The sequence below is a fragment of the Apteryx rowi genome, unplaced genomic scaffold, assembly GCF_003343035.1.
Source record: "Apteryx rowi isolate R43461 unplaced genomic scaffold, aptRow1 scaffold_20, whole genome shotgun sequence".
NCBI lineage: Eukaryota > Metazoa > Chordata > Aves > Apterygiformes > Apterygidae > Apteryx > Apteryx rowi.
The window spans coordinates 610,347-624,752 of NW_020448308.1; the positions used below are offsets into that span (position 1 = coordinate 610,347).

Consider the following 14,406-nt stretch of genomic DNA (forward strand, 5'->3'; position numbering starts at 1 on the left):
TAGGGGTTAGGACTTTGCCAGGTCAGGGGCAAGAGGCTGGGTACCGCTCTGTCTTCGCTCACAGTCCTCTTTGTTTCCAGTGACGCTCGCAACATGGCCCGGGATGTGCAGAACACCTTCTACGAGATTGTGGCTGAGTTTGGGAACATGAGTCAGCCCCAGGCCGTGGACTATGTAAAGAAACTGATGACTAAGGGCCGGTACTCTTTGGACGTCTGGAGCTAAGAGCAGGGCTGGCAGGGCCAGGGAGAGAACAGATCCTCAGGTGCGGACCCATGGGAGGTGAAAGGTGCCTGCCTGCCTGCCCCACCTGTGGGTGACCACATCATCCCCAACCCACAGCTCCCCCAGTGTCACCCTCAACCCCTCTGCTCTGGGCTTGACAGCTACAGCAGTCCCCCAGGGCAGGCTGGGGATGGAGCAGCTGGCATCTGTCCCCCACGTATGTGTATCCCTGGGAGGCAGAAGGGGTTGAGAGGGACATGAGGTGGCTAAGGCTACTGTCTGGGAGCTGTGGTAGCCCTTGGCACCCAAGGGAGCACCTCATGGCCCCAGCCTTTTCTTTGGGGTCAGTGACACAGCTGATGTTGGGCAGGGAAGGGGGCAGGAGGAACAGACAGCACTGGAGGAGCCGTGGGCTCTTTTCATAAACATGGGGCATTGCTTCATCCCCTGGCACCTCAGGGAGGGGACAGGAGAGGCTGGTTTTGGGGCCAGAGACAAGCCCAGCCTCCCTGTGCAGCGCAGGCTGGGTATGGCAGAGGGGGTGTAGGAGCCAGACAGCCCCATGCACACCAGCTTGGTGGCAAGGGCATGGTGCAGGGCAGCGAGCTGTGCTCGCCTCCCTCTCAGTGTGCTCCCTGAGCTCCCTGAGCATTCAGCCATCTCTGGGGCAAGGGATGTGGGGCTGTCGGCCAGCTCCCTCCAGCACTGCAGCTCTGCTCCCGGAGGGCAAATAGCTCTCCCTGCTTGGAAGAAGCTGTGTCCCCCACTCTGGTCCTGCTGGAAGAGAGTCCTGATCCAGCTGTGCTGGGGGGATCTGTTACTGTGCACAGAATTGCCCCATATAATAGCTAAATATCTGCTGTTCCCAGCGATTGCTGCTCCAAAGAAAAGCCGGAGTGAGTTCCCAGTCTGGCCTTGAGCCAGGGGCAGCCAGGACCCTTGAGGCACCCCTTCTTCCTTCCCCCTGCTGCCCTCCACATCTCTAGTGCGCAGAAGGGAGGAGATGGCTCCTGTCCCCTCCAGAAGAGATCTGGTCTAGGGGCTCACAGTCTGCAGGGGCCCTGCTTGCTCCCCGCAGGTCCCACAGCTGGCAGCTCCCCTGTGCCCAGCCCCTCCATCATGCTGTGTACGGTCATTTTTTAAATACTGTTTTTATTTTAACATCTTTGTGATTTAATCATGGGAAAACTTTCAGGCTATCCAATGACTGTAAATTATTTAAATATACTTTGCCCTTGGAATAAAAACACTGTTTCTGTAGTTTGCTTCCTGCCCTCCTGTCCTTCCACTGCTTGGCTGGAGGGGAGAGGGGGGCAAGGGAAGCACATGGAAAACCGCCACAACCTGCCTTAACCCTGGGGGAGGAACCAGGCTGCAAGTGTGGATTTAGCCTGACCTGGAGCAGGTTGTTGGGGACAGCTCCTACCCTGGGGTGCTGAGCCCTGCCAGGGAGGTGAGGATGGTGGCAGTGTACTGAGCATACAGGCAGGCAGGTCGAGCAGTGTAGGTACATCCTTGTGGCAGGTCAGACAGCTCTGGATTGAAATGCTGTTTTGTTCCCAATTTCTCAGGAGTTTCCCTGAAGCCTCGCGCTTCTCCTCCCTCCAGTTTCTGGAGGGACTGAAGTCCTGCTCTGCCCCTACACAGCTTCTTCTGCATGTAAAGCTGTGGCCACAGCCAGGGCCACTGGGCTGTGCAGGCCAGGGGCTGGAGCACAGGAGGGAGCTTGGCAGCTCATAGCATGGCTTCATTCAACCCTCCCATTGCACCCTGCTAAGGAGCATTTCACCCCGGCATTGGTTGTCTCTCTCCACTCAGCATTTTGGATCCAGGGGCCTGGGCATGCTGCCAGACAGGCCATAACTGCAGAGCAGGGTTCTGAGACCCTGGCAAAGCAAGGAAGCACCTTCCCTTTATTTTTCCATGTGCATCCTCCAGAGATGCAAGACCAGGGTGCTGTTTGGACTCATGCTGCTCCCACCCACCCCCAGTGCTGCAGCTGGAGCAGCACACCTCTGAGGAGAGCCAAGTGGCTGATGAGCAGCCAGGACTCAACCAAGCACATGTCAAGAACAGCTCCTCCACCTCAGCCCCCTCTGCCCTGTGACTTGGAAAGGAGAGGAGGAACTGTGGCACAATGCTCCTAGTCTCAGCCTGGAAGCCAGCATGGATGCATGGCCTCCAGCTGCCCTAGAAAGCAAGGGAGGCTGCCGGGGCAGCCGGAAAAGCAATTGCTCACAACTGATGAGACAAGAACAGGCCTTGTCTACCTCTGCTGTCACCCAGGGGCTGCCCTGACTGCAGGAATGGGGAAAGAAGAGGGAGAGCATTTACCCTGGGAGGTGAGTGAAAGAGGCAGCCAGCAGCCCTGGACACAGCCTTGCACCAAGGACGTCAGTGCAAGCCAAGCACCTTGGACTGCTTCCCTGCCTGCAGCAGAGTGCTAGCAGAGCTGGGCTTGACCTCAGGGAACCATCCCAAAAAATGTCTTCAGGGCAAAGAGAAGGGAAGCAGCTGTCCCAGGCACCCTGTTTGACCTGGAGGAGGAAGGCAGACAGGACAGGAGCTGCCAGGTGTTCCTGCCTCCAGGTTAGTGGCTCGGGCACGCAGCTCCAGCACCACAGTGAACACGCTGTCTGTTCGCTAGCAGGCCCCGAGCACTGTCCCATGTCTAGGCAGGCCTGCTTCAAAGGAATGGGGCAAGACACACCAGAGTCTGGACGGCATCGAGGCAAGAAGAGGAGTGGGAGATGGAGATAGTGGGGAGAAACCAGCTTGGCCCTCGCGCTGCCTCCCTTCACTTCCGCTTCGTGTCTTTGTTCTGGTTCTGAAACTTCTGGTGGACAACACGGAGGGTGGTGAAGAAGTTCCCCAGGAAGAGGATGAAGAATGGGAGGCCGCACATGAGGACCTGCGGGAGCCAGAGAGCTGCAAGTCAGCAGGAGGGACCTGCAGACCTTCCCCTCCCTGGGGGGCCCCAGGCTGGTAAGCTGTGAGCAGCTGCATTTGAGCCTCCCCTTACCTGCCACTCCTTGCAGTCTGGGTGCTGCATCAGATGGAAGAGGGTGATGGCGTTGTAGAGCTGCCAAAACTGCAGGAGACAAGAGTTTCTGCCTTCAAAGGCTCAAAGCTGCTGTGCCTCAGCTAACCCAATGCTCATCCAGCTGCTTTCTCCAGGCACAAATCCCACACAGCTCTCCCATGAGGCCAGCGTGCCGCAGCACACAGTGCAACCCCATCCAGGGGTCAGAGGGCTCACCCCAGAGGACCCTGGTGGGGACATGTTCCCATTTCTTGCTACTGTCTGGAGCCCAACACCCTGGAGAAAGCCTCAGACCAACCTACTGCTTTTGTCCATTAGCCTAAATGATCTGACTAGGGGGAGTTGAACCTTTAGCAGCAGCTCAAGAGTCCAAGTTCAGAGGGGTTTTGGAAATGATCTTGCAGCCAGCCCCTTTGCTGTGTTTCACACATTGCTTCGGCTACCACAGCAACAGCAGAGCTATCCTACCAGGGCACTCGGGTCCTCCCCCATCTCACTAGGCAAGTTTTGTGGAGGTGGGTGCTCTAGAGGAGAAGGCTCATTTGAAGATTGCCCTTTTCAAAGCATTTTCTCTGCCTCTGGCATCTGTATCACAAGCCTGCAGCAGCTGGTGGAGACCTGTTTGATGTCCAGGCAGCCAGGCACAGCAAGGAACAAGGCATGGCTCAGTCCCCACCCAAAGCTCTGGCCTTCCTTATGGGAACCTGCAAGGATTGGTACATACTCACCTGCCCAAAGAAGAGAAAGGGAAGCAGGAACGTGAGGCCCCTCCACATCCAGGACTGGAAGCCCTCTGCAAAGGATGAAGGTTTGAATGGAGACCTGAAACCACGCTAGAGCCTGGGGACCAACCAGAGCCAAGCTCCTAAGGTAACAGGCAGGGAGGTTTAGTGGCCACTCTGTGCCTGGTCGAGGCTAACACAGCCTCTCCGTGGGCGTTTGTGCTTGCAGGGAGTGTGGGGTGGACTCTGGCTGATGTTCCTAGCTCTGTAGTCTATCATGGGCCCCTCCAGAGAAAGATGCTCTAGTAAAGCTACCCACACCTGGAGTTGGACTCACTATGTGCCCTATGGGCTGTGGAGGCTGGTGTCCCCTGCAGGCTCGGCCCCAGCACTCTGTTGCCCACAGACAGCCCACAAAAAGCATCTAGGGCATCAGAGGGAAGTTTCCTATCTATAAAGCAGCTTCCTGGGGGAAGCTCAGATACCAGGAACCACATCTCTTGCTGGTACTGTGTCCCCTGAGGTAGCCACCCTTGCCTTTAACAGATGCCACGGCTTCTGTTTAACTTAATGCCACATCTGGTGCTGGAAGGGAGGCTGTCAGCAGCCATAGGCCCTGGAGCAGAGGTGAAGGCAGGTCTGGTTGGACTGGGACAACCAGTAAGAGAAGATCCTGGCTTACCCACAGTGAGATCCATGTTGTGCCTCTCACCCAGTGCTCGGAGCCGATACAAGCACCCGCTCTGATAGTAGTACTGGAGGAACTGCACAAAACCTGCAGGGAGAGAGCAGCTGAGCTCAGGAGGTGCTAAGATGCAGGCCCACAGCTCTCAGCCCCAACATCAGTCCAGCTCTGGGGTGACTCTGGGCACAGAGATGGTCCTAGCCCCATGGAGGTGGAGAGCAGGAAAAAGGCCAAGGGAAAACCCAGACAAGCAGAGAGCTGTGAGCAATTACAGCCAGTTCTCCACGTGACTCCAGAGCCAGGCAAGTAAGCTTGGCACTAGAGGCTGGCTGTGGAGAGGTCCCAACCCACTGTCCCAGCACTTACTCTGATACATGGAGAAGGAGAGGAACTGGTTCCTGAACATCTGGTACATGAGCCCATCTGGCCTGAGGAGAGATGATGGTGGTTGCGGGATGTGAGGCTGAGTCAAGAGGTACAGCCAGCCTTGCCTGCCCCACAGCTGGGGTAGTGGCACCACTGGCTCACCCCAGCTCCCACCGAAACAGGGGGACTCCCTGAAGTCAGGCACCACATTGCAACCCATCTGATTCACTGTGGTTATGGAGCACCTTGTCAAAAGGTATTTGCAGCAAGTCAGAGGGATGGTGTCCAGTCTCAGACATGGTTCGGGAAGCCAAAAAAATCAGGGGCTGCCAGCACAGCGGCCAGGAAAACACTGCAGTAGTCCTTGGACAAGAACTGCAAGGCAAGGGATCATGTTCCCTGACCAACTGGGTGCTGCCTGTCTTAAAAAGGTGCTGATGGCTGTTTTGTTTGGGGTACTTGGGCCTTAGCGAGGAATGCATGAAGTAGACTGTTACACCACAAGGTCCAGAGAGCACAAATATGGCTATGGATTAGGGCACCTACAGCAAGGCTTCTTCGTCTGAGTTGGCTGCAGCCCATGCAGGCTGGGGTCTCTTCAACCAGGAGCTATCTCCATACCGCAAATGAGGTGAGAAAAGCAGGGCCTGCCTGGGATGTCCAGGCAGGAGACGAGGGCACACAGACTTACCAAGTCAGCATGACACCTGAGAGGAAAGTGGAGATGTAGTGATGGAAAACCCACCAGCCTTTGATTCTGGAAGGCAGAGACAGGCAAGGGGGTCATGAATCAAGGTCCAAACAAACATCAAGCAAGGGGAGCTAGGCAAGCTGTCAGCTGCTCTCCAGCTCCCAGGGCAGAGCAAGGAACAAGGGTGGTTACAAAAAGGCTGTGCATGGGGCAGGCCTCCAGTCCAGGTGGTACCCAGGGGCCGGGGCAGTTTCGACTGCTGCTTCTCCTCCCAGCCACCTCCAGGCAGGGAGCTCATCCAGCCTTCCTACGCCAGCAGCCACCTTGTAAGGACCAGGCCAGCCCATACAGCTGATTACCAGGGTTTGCTACATACCGTGAGTAGGAGGTTCTTGCAGCCACTCCCTTGGTGAGCGTAGGTCTTCGCAATGGGTTTCAACTCCCCCAGCCTTGTAGAGAAGGACTAACTCACTGCAGCCACCCCTCCCAGCTGCCCTCCCTGAGCACCTGAAGGACTCACTTGGATCCATTGTTGATCAAGATGCTCTCCCGGATCGTGAGGGTGCAGTAGTACCACACCAGGAGGAAGTTAAAGACAGCATCTGTCACCCTGGCATGGAGCAAAGTGAGGGTGAAAAGGAGGCAGTGGAGCCATAGCCCACAGGATTGCTGGGCACAGGCACCAAGTCAGCAATTGCTAGAGGACACTTAACCACCCAGTGGGGTGCCCGGAACAGGCCTGCGCACGGAGAGCTGCTTCTCACACCATCTACTACCACCCCACTTAGACCGCAGTAGCCACAAAGGCTGCTGCACCTCCAGGGGCAATGGCCGAGCTGGAGAGACCTGATTAGCCAGTTACTTTGTCATGATCTCCCGTTCAGCTCTGACTTTTAAGCTCTAGTGTTGCTCTGGGCCATTCAGAACCAGAGATGAGAACATGGAGGCCCTGGGAGACCATCTCTGCCTGGCACTTTGGGAAAGCATCCAAGCCAGCCCGAGCCAGCCTCACCTGGAGTTGAGGAGGAACTGACAGGAGAAGGACACAATGAGCAGGATAATGGTGAGGTAGAGCTTGAACTTCTCATACTCATCTTTATATGCAAACCTGCAGAGAAGCACAAGGACAGGCTGGGAGCAAGGCTGGAGGTTTGCATCCTCCCATCCCACCAGGCTGGACAAAGGTCGGCAAAGTGGCTCTGGGACATGCTTGGGAAAACCCTCATCCCCTGGGCACTTCTGAGAGGAGAGCAAACTACTCTGCTTTCATGCAGGTGAGACACGTTCAAGTAACCCCACAGTCATGCCAACTTGTGTGGCCAAAAGGACAGAGAGGGCATCTTCATGGGGAAGCCATGACTTTGTTGGAAGGTCCTATTATTTGGCTTGTTAGAGTTAATGGTCCCAGTTGGGTTGCAGGAGTCTAAGAGGGAATTGAAGACTGGGTTGATTCTGGGAAATGAAGAACTGGACAGCCCTGGAAAGGGATCTGCGCAAGGTACATCAAGCAGCCACACATCTGTGCATGCTGTAATCAGGAGCTGCAGTTCAGCTCGGGAAGAGTTACTGTTTCCTGGTGACAAGGAGATCCCAAACCACCTCAAAGCACATGACAGCAGTGATGAGAGGGACGTACTTAGCCTGCTTGCTGAGTAGTGTGACGTTCACATTCCCAAGCACCAGACTCAAGTACAACCTGGAGAAAGAGCAGAGGCATTAGGAGAGGTATCTCCCAGGAGCTGGCTGCCTGCCTGGCAGTCCCGCCGCGAAGGCAAGACGGAGCTGTCACATATTTCCCCACAGCTTGTGCGCTGGTGATGGCCAGCCCGGCACTGTTGATGCTCTGCAGTGACACCGGGGGAATGAGCACCCAGCTGTTTTCCACTTGGAGCTGCCAGGCAGCGTGACTGGCACAAACACCCAGGCATTTCGTCCCAAGGGCACACAGGAAGGGCACAGCCCCGTCTCCTGCAGGCATGGGGGTGTTCGCTGGGGCTCCCTCTGAGCATGGCCACGGTTCAAGGGTGGATGAAGGCTGTGAGTGCCAGGCACGAAAGAGGGGGAGACAAGGGCAGCTCTGCAGAGGATCAGCCTGGCTCCTACCCAGGCACCCTCCAGGGGAGCCTGTGCTGAGCACAGCACAGCTGTGACACCAGCTGAAAGCAGAATCACAAGCAGGTTTGTGCCTTGCAGCATTACAGCTGCAGACACGTGGAGGGAAGAAGTGGTGTTTCAGCAGCTACATTCTCCCAGGGACTTTGTCCTTCACATCACCAAAGCTTTCACCCTCCTGAGAGTGAAACTAAAGCTTTCTCCCATAGTGAGGGGAAGGATCTGGCCCTGTGGAAAACTCCCAAGGCCTGCAGCTAAATTCCGGCTGTCCATTTTCCCAGGAGCTACTCTGACAAGGGACCAGCCATGGGGGCACCTTGGCATCACAGGACCCTGGCAGTCCTGACTCCCTCTGGTGAAGAGACCACCACCACCCAGACACGAGGCACCTCTTACCCATTCTTCTTTGGCAGGTAGGCCTCCATCTCAAAGAAGACATTCTGCCTCTCTTTTATCAGGCTCTGAGTCTCTTGGATGGACTCCTCCTGTTCAGGACTCACGTGGGCCTTGCATCTGGGGAGGAAACATAGGCACTGGCATCAGGACAGCCACCGTGATGAAAGCAACACATGCTGGCACTTGGTACGTGACCATGTCTCAGACGAGGACACCCCAAGGTCAGGAAAGATGAGCTGGGGACAAGTCTGCAACTCAATCTGCAGGACTAGCTCCTATTTGTCAGTCTGAGATGTTGCTTCAAGGAGAGGAAGCAGGAATGAAAGTGAGGGAAGACAGCCAGGTCTTCTCAACCTTGAACAGCAACAGAGAGAGCTTTGGGCAGGAGGGGATTCGATTCAAGCACCATGTAAAGGCCTTGCAAGCTTTGAACAGCAAGCAAGGCACAAATCAGGGCAAAGGAAAGGAAAGCCCAAGGAAGATCTGCCTGGGTTAAGTCCAGACCTCAAGAGGACCTTGCTATCAGTGAGGCTGCAGTAACAAGTAAACTGGAGCAAGTGCTGTTAGACAAGCTCTGTCCTTGTTGCTCCACCCCTGCCATGGCTCGTAGGGGCTGTCACAGGGCACCAACTTACTTTTTGAGGGACAGAGACAGCTCCTTCAGCCTCTTCTTCTGCCGTGCAATGGAGCTGGAGATCCCATCCTGGAGCTTGGTCAGCTCCTCAAGTTTCTGCTTGTACAGCTTGTGGTTATCCTGGGAATGAGAGACCGGCACACATTACAGCTGTCTGCCTTTGCGTGAGGCTGAGCTAGGTGTCCAGCAGTCACCATCCTTGGGCCTTCTGCAGAGCGCCTGGCACCTTCCCATCTCGCACAGCCACACTCCTGGAAGGCCCCAGAGACACAAGGCTTTGCCTGTCTGCTCCGACCCCTGTCCTCTCTGGGACCTCAGTGTTACAGGCCTGGTAAGACCAGCTCATGGCAGATCAGCACTGGCTGCTCTGTTGCTGCTCAGAAAAATCCTTGGTAGAAAACTGAATATGATATATGAAAACGATGCATCTCTTAGAAATCTCCTGTAATTCAACTGCACAACGGGTTGGGTAATAGAAAGGGTGGTTAGAAACTGTAGTCAGAAGGCCAGGCACAACGGGGCATGCATTTGGGCACCCTGCAGCTGTCCCTGCCTCAGTGGGGGCAGAAGCAGCAGTTGGGGAAGCCCATCCCCAGCTCCAAGCAAGTTATCTACCAGTGCAGACACACTGGCATGCAGCAACCCCTTGTGTCGCCAGGGAGCAGCAAGCCTTGCGTCTGGCCACACCACCATGTGCCTGCAGGCCCGAGCACTCAGCCGCCCTCAAGCTCCAGGCTGCAAAAGCCCGGCTGACAGCACGGTCTTGCCCTGGGGACGCTCCAACGGTTGGGAAACCACAAGCTGCAGCAAAGGGGAAGTGAAAGATTCAGAAGTGCTCCTGCAGCCATGAGGTGAGCTGGGGCTTGGGTTATAATCCAGGCCAAGTTGACCTGGAGAGAAATGGCGTTGACTGCTGCTGCCAGGCATGGGATGGGAAGCGTCTCTTCCTTTCTCTGCCTGGAGGCCATGGTTTGTCCAGGTCTTACGCTGTCTTCACTGACTCAGCGCCTCTGAGGATCCATCTGGAGCACCCAGCTAGGTGCTGAGCGGGATGCTGGAAGGAGCCAGTCAGTAAGAAACACTAAAAGGACTTAGAGCAGGGTTAAGGTCAACTGCTCAGCTCCGTGTGCCATAGTAACCCAGCCGCACCTGTGTAACCCTAGATGCCATTCTTCCTCTATATTTAGAAAGGAAAGGGGAGACCACACTGTGTCAACGCTCCTTCTTGTGAAAGTCAGCTGAAAACAACCTCGCTTTGACTACAGGCAGCCCGAATACCACCTCTACGAGAGAATTAAATTGTGCTGCTCACAACCACCCTTGGACTAGACCTTGAGGTCTGCACAGTTTTCACCTCCCTAGTTCTTATCAAGCACTTTATCAGCAGATCTCAAAGCCGTTCCCAAAGGAGAAAGGTGAAACCGAGGCGCAGAGCAGGGAAACAACTTGTTCTCCCTCCCGTGACAGGCAGCACAGCAGCAACAGAGTGGGAACAGATCCCAGATATGCCCAGCTCCCCCGGCAGTGATTGATGTCCCCAATCCATGGCAGGACGTCCCCTGCTTGACAATCAAGCTTTCTTGCTCCCATCTGAAGTCACCTGCTTCTGTTGCTCTCAGCCCTGGAGCTAACTAAGAGCAAGTGGCGTTTGGGACAGTTGCTCTCTCCACGGCTCCTTTAGAGGCTCCGCAACCAGGCCGGTGCATCCCACGGCCTGACGCAGTCTGGACCAAGAGCCGAACTGGGAGCGGGTGTCTCGGACCAGGCTGCCCTTTCCGAAGGAAGAGCCGTCACGTCCCCAGAGCCTGCGCTGTGCTCTGCGCGCAGGGTTCAAAGCAGGCAGTCTGGTACATCCACGCAACCCCTATGGAGCAACAGCAGGTTTCTCAAAGCCTCCCTTGCCCCAAATCAGGGCACAGCTGCAGCGTGTGTCGGCAACAACATCCGCTTCGCCCCCTCCTGCCAGGGAGGGGGGAGAAGAGGAAACTGGTGCAGAAGCAACTGATTTATCTTACGATCTGAGACGATGCACCAACGAGGGAACGATGCACCAACGAGGGGACAGTTAGCCAACCTCTTCCCTCAGGCGACCTGTGTCCGAGCTGAACCCTGCCCACTCGTTCTGCAGGCAGCCAGCGTGCCAGGATTACACAAAGCAGGTGGCAACACCTCCGGTAACCCAGCTGTATCCAGTCACCTTCCCAGCACGCAGCGAGAGCCGCAGCAGCCCGAGAGGGTCCCCGCGGCTGGCGCCCCTCGGGCAGGTAAGTGCCCGGGAGCTTCCCGCCCGGCCGGGGGGCAGTGGCAGGAGGGCGGCCAGCAGATCGGGCCGGCTAGGAGACGCGTGCTGGGGACAGGCCACCCGCTGTACTGTGACCCGGATTCCTGGCCGGCTCCGCTCCGCTGGACAGGTCTACCACGATACTGGATCCAGGCTGAGAGGAGCGATAGGGTCGCAGGGAGCATGAAACAGCATCCGCAGGCCTCGCTCCCACTGCGGCACGCATGGCTTCCCGGCTGGAGCTTTCCAAGCCCCCGCGGATGCCACCGCTCCAAGCCACAGGCGGGCTGCGGAGCTGGCTGCCTGCCTGCGCGGGCCAGCGCCGGAAAGCCCCGTGTCCGCCCCGGGCCCCGGCTCGGCTTCAGGCCGCCGGGCAGCTGCCGCCCCGACCCCTCGGGAGCCGCCACAGCGGGCCGCGGCAGGGCAGAGGCTCCCGGCGGAAAGCGACAGCGACCCAAGCGCGGCAGCCGGGTTGACCTCGCCTCCGTCCGCGCGGCCCGGGCACGGCGGGCGGAGAAGCGGGGGCTGCTGTCGCGACAGAGGCTCGGGTCGCGACAGAGGGTGAGCTCCCCCCTCGGCACGGCGGGGAGCAGCCCCGGGGCGCGGCCCGAGGGCGGTCCCGGCGGGACGGCGGTACCTGGATGCGCTGGTAGCCGTCCTGCAGCTCCTGCCACTCGCGCAGGCAGTCGGCGGCCGAGGCGCCGCAGGACATGGCGGCGGCAGCGGGGCGAGCGGCCCCGGGCCCCGGCAGGGCGCTGCGCTGCGCGGCGCGGCCGCCGCCTCCCGCCCCGCTTCCGGGCACGCCCCGCCGCCAACCCCGCGTCACGCGGGGCGGGGCCTCTGCGCGGGGGCGGGGCTTCCTCCTCGCCCCGCCTCCCGGAGTCTGGCGCTCGCCCCGCTGCCGCTGCCGCTGCCGCTGCCGCTGCGGCTCGGGGTCGCGCCCGGCTCCCGCGGGAGTTGCTTCATTTGTGGTTTCTCCCCCATTCCCTGCTGTCTGTCGCCTGTTCCCCGCGCGGGCTGGGCTGTCCCCGCGTAGCCACCAGCCCCGCTGAAACGCTCCTGCTTTTGGGCTTTTTTTGGGCGTTTTTCGGCCTTTTCCGTGGGGCCTTCGCCGTGCTTCGGGGGGATGCCGAGGTCGCGCAGGGCTTCCCCTCAGTCCTTCCCCGCGGGGCGCTTCGGGACGAGCGCAGGGAACGGGCCGTTCGTGACCCCGGGAGAGCGGGGCGCCTCTGCGCGTCCAGCCTGGCCCCCTGCGCCGCGCAGGCTGAGGTCCCCGGGTCCTAGGGAAGCAGAGGACGTAAGAGGTGCCACCAGCCTGCTGCCGCGCGGGGCCCCCTCGGGAGCGCTGCCTGCCCGCGTCGCTCGCGGGTCTCTGTCGGCATCTTGGAAAAGTCTCCACCTTTCGTTGCAGCTTTGCTCTGCAACAACGCACCCAGAAGCACGTGTTTGCCCAAGTGTTTTGGGAGCCCGAGACGTGGAGCAGGATCGCGCCTCAGGGAAAGCGAGTGCCGCGGTGCACGGAGGCCCGTCCTGCCGCTGAGGCCCTGTTATAAACCACTTCCAGACCACGAGGGAGCTACACAAACAGAGTCCTGTTCAGTGACAGCAGTGGTATTTTGCATTGTAAATAACACCTCTGGAATGGGGAAGGCCAAAATTAATACACCTTTTCACAGATCACGCTGCAGTAGGTGGACAGCAAACAAAGGCTTTGCTGAGGTTTACAGGATGGGTCCCCTCTCCCAAAGGTTGCGCTTTTCAGCAGTCTGGAATGGCTAGTGATCAAAATTCATTTACAAAAAGGTAAGGACTGACTAATATTGTCCCCAGCTGGACATATTTGACTTTCAAATTTCAGGAGAAGATCTAAAATGAAAGACAGTTAAATTCTTAGCACAGAGTGCAATAAAGCCCTAGAGAATTTTCTGTAGCGTTTTATTTTGAGGTGTCAAAACAAAGAATTTACAGTGCTAAAAGACAGGATAGTATTGAATTTAGATTTTATGTAACAGGATAGATGCTTCAAAATTCTCTGCCATGCAAAGAAGTTAGGTTATTGTATTAGAAGGAGGTAAGTGGAAGGCATGTACCAGGTCTTGCTAGACGGGCTGGCCCAACACAAGCAAATCCACAAGTCTGTGAGAGGCTGTTTCTGGGTCCTGGTGTCTGCCAGTATCTGAGAAGATATGTTCAGAATGGAGGAACTTCTGAAATGAGGAAATTCTGTCTTTATCTCTCTGGGCTGGAACGGGGTGTAGTCCGACTCTCAAATAACCATCCCTCACTACCGATCGATAAACTTTTTCAGAGATAGTCCTAATGATTTCCCCATAGCTGGGGTAATGAGCATGGCTGATAATGTGGTTATAATAATCCCCTTAGCTTATGAAAGAGACACGTAGTGTATAAGGGGCCGCATCCTTCTGGCCTTGCTTTCCCCAAACTACCCCCTTCAACAGCACAAGTAAGTTCCCCTAATGTCTCCACAACTTGACCCAAAATGATGCCTGCTAAAGATGAAAACTATTCCATAATGTTAAGATGTTTTTCAAACACAGTTCAAGTCACCTTCTACCTATAGATCAGACATTGGCAGGGACAGGAAAGCATCTTTCCCTGCCGGCTGTTCTCTTTGCTGCCTGTCAATAATTTGGTTCAGAGATATCTGTGATTGTGGTCCGATAGATTTGGGTCTCCCAGTCTGAAAGCTGTTTCACAAAGCCCCGGTTTGGTCTCATGTTTGTTTTGCACTTCTGAACGTATTCCCAAGCTTCCTGTAAACAAAAAGGAAGAAAAGAAGTGTTAGGAATTTGAACTGAAAACAAACCTCATGTACTTATACTGAGCAACTACATTTGTGAGCTACACAGCTTCGTATTTACTTCCTTGGTATTATGTGTCAGATAGCAGAAACCTGTAGATAAGGACGTTGGCTACCAAAGTAGGGACAGTCTGGATCCAGATGAGAACTTCAGAGGAGTCTTTCATCTTTATAACCTGCTCTCCTGGATATGAGGACAGCTCAGGCTTCTCTCTTTATGTGCCATATATCTTGCATTATTTTACACTGATGGAGTGATGCAGTCCTGGATTTCCACCACAGGCTCCACTAAAATGCTGCTTCTTCCACGGGTGATAAATGAAGCATTGAAGTATCAGCTATCTACGGCTAAGCAACAAAGGTTATCATGTTTCTGAATTGGTGTGACCTGATGTGGCAGAGCAGCTGGGAAGCCATCCAGTTATCCCCC

At 56.3% G+C, this 14,406-nt stretch overlaps 3 protein-coding genes across 8 annotated transcripts in view; 1 reads left to right on the forward strand and 2 right to left on the reverse strand.

The window, feature by feature from the left end:
- LOC112964995 (NADPH--cytochrome P450 reductase) overlaps nucleotides 1–1,485 on the forward strand; it is a 44,033-nt gene extending 42,548 nt beyond the window's left edge. For both annotated transcript variants that reach the window (XM_026063646.1, XM_026063645.1), the window contains one exon: nucleotides 81–1,485. In XM_026063646.1, coding sequence (XP_025919431.1) covers nucleotides 81–225 — 145 coding nt within the window. In that variant the 3' untranslated portion in view covers nucleotides 226–1,485. The remainder of the gene's footprint in view (nucleotides 1–80) is intronic.
- TMEM120A (transmembrane protein 120A) lies at nucleotides 1,358–11,896 on the reverse strand. 2 transcript variants are annotated; one of them, XM_026063653.1, is made up of 12 exons: nucleotides 11,793–11,896; nucleotides 8,876–8,994; nucleotides 8,241–8,357; nucleotides 7,369–7,428; nucleotides 6,745–6,840; nucleotides 6,253–6,342; nucleotides 5,733–5,798; nucleotides 5,042–5,103; nucleotides 4,673–4,765; nucleotides 3,997–4,061; nucleotides 3,248–3,316; nucleotides 1,358–3,136 (listed from the first exon to the last, which is right to left on the reverse strand). In XM_026063653.1, exons 1-12 carry the CDS (start codon nucleotides 11,865–11,867, stop codon nucleotides 3,023–3,025), a joined length of 1,026 nt encoding a protein of 341 aa, XP_025919438.1. In that variant the 5' UTR covers nucleotides 11,868–11,896; the 3' UTR covers nucleotides 1,358–3,022. The 2 variants fall into 2 exon arrangements, with proteins under 2 accessions (XP_025919438.1, XP_025919439.1); XM_026063654.1 differs by lacking the exons at nucleotides 1,358–3,136; nucleotides 3,248–3,316 and adding an exon at nucleotides 3,331–3,396.
- Nucleotides 11,897–13,073: 1,177 nt separating this feature from the next.
- STYXL1 (serine/threonine/tyrosine interacting like 1) overlaps nucleotides 13,074–14,406 on the reverse strand; it is a 10,877-nt gene continuing 9,544 nt past the window's right edge. Inside the window, exons 9-10 of one of the 4 annotated variants that reach the window (XR_003253147.1) lie at nucleotides 13,724–13,929; nucleotides 13,074–13,362 (exon numbers count right to left, since the gene is read on the reverse strand). Coding sequence is in view for 1 of the 4 variants with exons in the window: in XM_026063655.1 (XP_025919440.1) it covers nucleotides 13,798–13,929 (132 nt within the window). In the remaining 3 variants the exon portion in view is untranslated. Of the gene's footprint in view, nucleotides 13,930–14,037; nucleotides 14,325–14,406 lie in introns of all 4 variants that reach the window. The other 3 variants (XR_003253148.1, XR_003253149.1, XM_026063655.1) reach the window with 3 other exon arrangements.

Excerpts from the sequence above, each read along its gene's own strand:
- TMEM120A (XM_026063653.1), bottom strand. The coding sequence starts at position 11,867 with ATGTCCTGCGGCGCCTCGGCCGCCGACTGCCTGCGCGAGTGGCAGGAG. Across the intron at positions 7,429-8,240 it reads TACCTGCCAAAGAAGAATGG|GTTGTACTTGAGTCTGGTGC; the intron begins GTAAGAGGTGCC and ends CTCTTTCTCCAG. Across the intron at positions 6,343-6,744 it reads CAGTTCCTCCTCAACTCCAG|GGTGACAGATGCTGTCTTTA; the intron begins GTGAGGCTGGCT and ends GCTCCATGCCAG.